This window comes from Trypanosoma equiperdum, assembly GCF_001457755.1.
Source record: "Trypanosoma equiperdum strain OVI genome assembly, contig: ctg_1098, whole genome shotgun sequence".
Classification (NCBI taxonomy): Eukaryota; Euglenozoa; class Kinetoplastea; order Trypanosomatida; family Trypanosomatidae; genus Trypanosoma; species Trypanosoma equiperdum.
Genome location: NW_027123058.1, coordinates 4,866 through 7,895, shown reverse-complemented (window position 1 = coordinate 7,895; position 3,030 = coordinate 4,866). Strand labels below are relative to the sequence as shown.

The window sequence follows — 3,030 nt, the reverse complement described above, 5'->3', positions numbered from 1 at the left end:
TTTGCTTATTTTTCATTGGAAAAAAAATCCGCTTTAAGTCCGTTAAGAAATTGTTGTCTATTGATTGCGTTCCACAGTAGAAGTGTTGTTATCCCGGAACACACCCCACGCGTACCTGTTAGAACCCACCTCTTACGCATTATGCAAAACACTGATGGATTACAGTGACTTCGATTTTCCGCCAAATCCTACTGATGAGAATGACGAGCACGGCGCAGTTCCGTGCCTAAACAATGATATTCCCCTGCAAGCGCTGTCAAGCACTCCCGTGGAGCAGCTTCCACCAACGACGTTACCACCAAACCAGCAGCGACCCATACGGCAAGCGATACAGGCTAATCAAAAGCTCGTGATGACGGCAAGAACGCAACATCGAGCAGTTGCCGTGAAAAAAAATGAGGGAGATCATGATGACAGGGAGCAGAAGGAAGAGATGGACGAAGATAGTGAGGAGGAAGAAAACGCAAAAAAATTGTTCGGTTGGCGAAAGCGATCGCGATTTAGTTGGACAGAAGAAGAGTTGGTAGACTTTTATAAATTCCTCTCACAGTATGGAACCGACTTCAATGCCATTGCAGTTCTATACACGGACAAATCCCGCGATGAGGTTAAGCGGCTTTACCACCGCGAACTTCGTAGGCGACCAGCTGATGTACGCGCCGCTTTGGCATCGCGGACGAGTATAGATCTCGCAACCTTCAACACCCGCCTGAAGAAAAGGGAGGAGAAAAGACAACAGGCGCGGAACCGTAAGTTAGACAAGGAAGAAGAGGAAACACTCCGTCAGCTGGAGGCAGGCACTCTGCAACTTCTTCCCACTTCAGAAGTGGCAACAGATCCCGGAGGGACCGCGAATGCAGATGTTGAGTTTAGTTTTGATTTCAAGGAGGAGTCACACGCGCAGAAGTCGGATATGGTGGAAAGTTTGCCACTACCTGCTGAAGGAGCGGTTGGTGAAAAGGAAGATGACAAGGGTTTGGTGGGTTCCCCAGAAAACGTACTTGAGGGAACAGAAAAAACGTACACCGACGATTTCATTATTGATTGGTAAAAGTATTGTCATTTTCTTAGCACGACAACCGGAGAAGCGGAGAGTTTATTCCCATTGGGCGGAATAGTTTCCGAAGGTGCCGGTGGGTTACCGTTATCTATATTCCCAGCGTTGGTTGCAATTCCTTTATGCCCTCGACTTGTCATTTGCGCATTTTTCTTTCCTTTCTTCATTTGTATGCTGTTGTTGTTTTTTTAAAAAAAAGAAAAAAGAAGTGAAGGAATGCAGCTTTGTTATAGTTGTCGACACGCATTTCCACCTTCCTCATTAGGTCAATGTTCCTTTAGTGATATTATTTCACACCGTCTCGACGAAATACACAATATCGTTAACGAGATGAAGGTGGAAACGGCTGAAGGGACTCATCAAGTCCTTCAGCTTAGAGGAGCCCTACGTGAGTTGTGCTCCGCAATTCACCAGGAGTTTGGGGCTCTAAAGCAAGATAAGGGGGGTCAAGAGGCCGCAAAGCGACGGAACCTGCAGGAACAAGGGGAGTTGGTCACGTCATTTCCCAATATCAAACAAGAAAATCACATACACTCACCGGCTACGCAAATGACAACACCAACCATCCCACGCCATTCATATGGTGGGTGCTCACCGAGGGCCACTTTTAATGGAACTGTCCCCAGCCATAAGATACGAAAGATGAACTCCGCTCTTGAGCTTGTGTCAGCGAGCATATATTGCGTTTTGGAGAGTGTGGCAATCCGCACACGTGCTGCCGTCGCACTACTGTGGATACCTCCGCCTGGCGCCGTATCCGCCGAGCTTGTTGCTCCTTTTGTAGTTGGCCGTGACGTGTCTAGACTTCGAAACTCAGCTCCCTATCGTGTTGGTGAGACCTCCATACCATGTGCAGTGAGTGAAGCCGGGATTGCGCTGAATCTGAAGCCGCGGCCGGGTGCGTTTGATCCTAGAGCCTCGGAAAACTCTCCGCTTGTCGATTTAATCGAAACATCCAACGCCGCACAGCTCCTTGTGCCCGTCTTCACGCGTTACGGCGAGGTACAGCGCTCGGTTTTAGGCGTGTTGCATTTGCTTGGCACCCCTGTCATTCCTTGTCCCTTTACCCAACGAAATGAAGAGATGGCAGTACAGACGGCAGCAACGCTCTCCATTATTGTTTCCTCGCACTACGAGGTAATGGGAGGGGAGTGGGCAAACCGCATTTATGATCCGTCATTATTGATTAGTGCCTCGGCTTATCAGGGCACACTGGATATGCGAAGCACGCAAAAAGTTGTTGATGACTTCGCACCACCGCCCATATTGATATACCGCGGCGTCAACGAGCGTAAGCCTGAGGATGACATTCGGGAGGAAGTGAAGGCGCTTCGAAATCTCATGACGAGGCGACCAGAGAGACGAGCCGAGATTTATTCCGTCAAGGACCTGCAGCATTACGCCACAACCATGGAGCAAAACTGGGTTGCACTTTTAGGCACCATCACGGAGATGGAAAATAAGATAAATAAGTTGGAGGAAAATGCACTCCGCACTGACTTACCGAAGAAACAGCAATGTATGTCTTCTTCACTAGAACAAACGTCGAACACTCAATCCGAGAGTAACGGTCTACACAGCTCACGGTGTGCCTCACCCTCCACCGGGGCTCTACCGTCTCTGTACGACGCGAGATCTGTAATCAAACCCGAGCAACTCAATTCAATCGAGATTGCGGCTGCGCAAAAGCTACGCGCACTTAAGGGCGATCCGTCAATCTTCATTACAGAAAAGGAGGTTTGAACGTGAACGGAACCGACGTCTCTTTTGGAACCGAGTGTACGGTTAAATGCACAGGGCGGACCCATGTGTCTGGTTGTTTCTAGTGTTTTATGTACCCAAGCAGTTGTGTTCTCAGCCCTCCTCCTCCCCCTCGTCTGCTTTACCTCTTCAAAATTAGGAAACCTTGATTTTCCTATTCTTCCTTTTATGGTATTGTTTCATGGAGTTGTACTTTAAAAAAAAAAATGTAA

At 48.3% G+C, this 3,030-nt stretch overlaps 2 protein-coding genes across 2 annotated transcripts; both read left to right on the top strand.

Annotated features, from left to right (window-relative positions):
• Positions 1–154: 154 nt before the first annotated feature.
• Positions 155–1,051, top strand: TEOVI_000842000 (uncharacterized protein; the record flags this gene model as incomplete). The annotated part of the gene is made up of 1 exon (XM_067220258.1): positions 155–1,051. The coding sequence occupies one exon, from the start codon at positions 155–157 to the stop codon at positions 1,049–1,051; it is 897 nt and encodes a 298-aa protein (XP_067076359.1).
• A 222-nt stretch (positions 1,052–1,273) lies between these two features.
• On the top strand, positions 1,274–2,800 carry TEOVI_000841900 (uncharacterized protein; the record flags this gene model as incomplete). The annotated part of the gene is made up of 1 exon (XM_067220257.1): positions 1,274–2,800. The coding sequence occupies one exon, from the start codon at positions 1,274–1,276 to the stop codon at positions 2,798–2,800; it is 1,527 nt and encodes a 508-aa protein (XP_067076358.1).
• Positions 2,801–3,030: the final 230 nt, after the last annotated feature.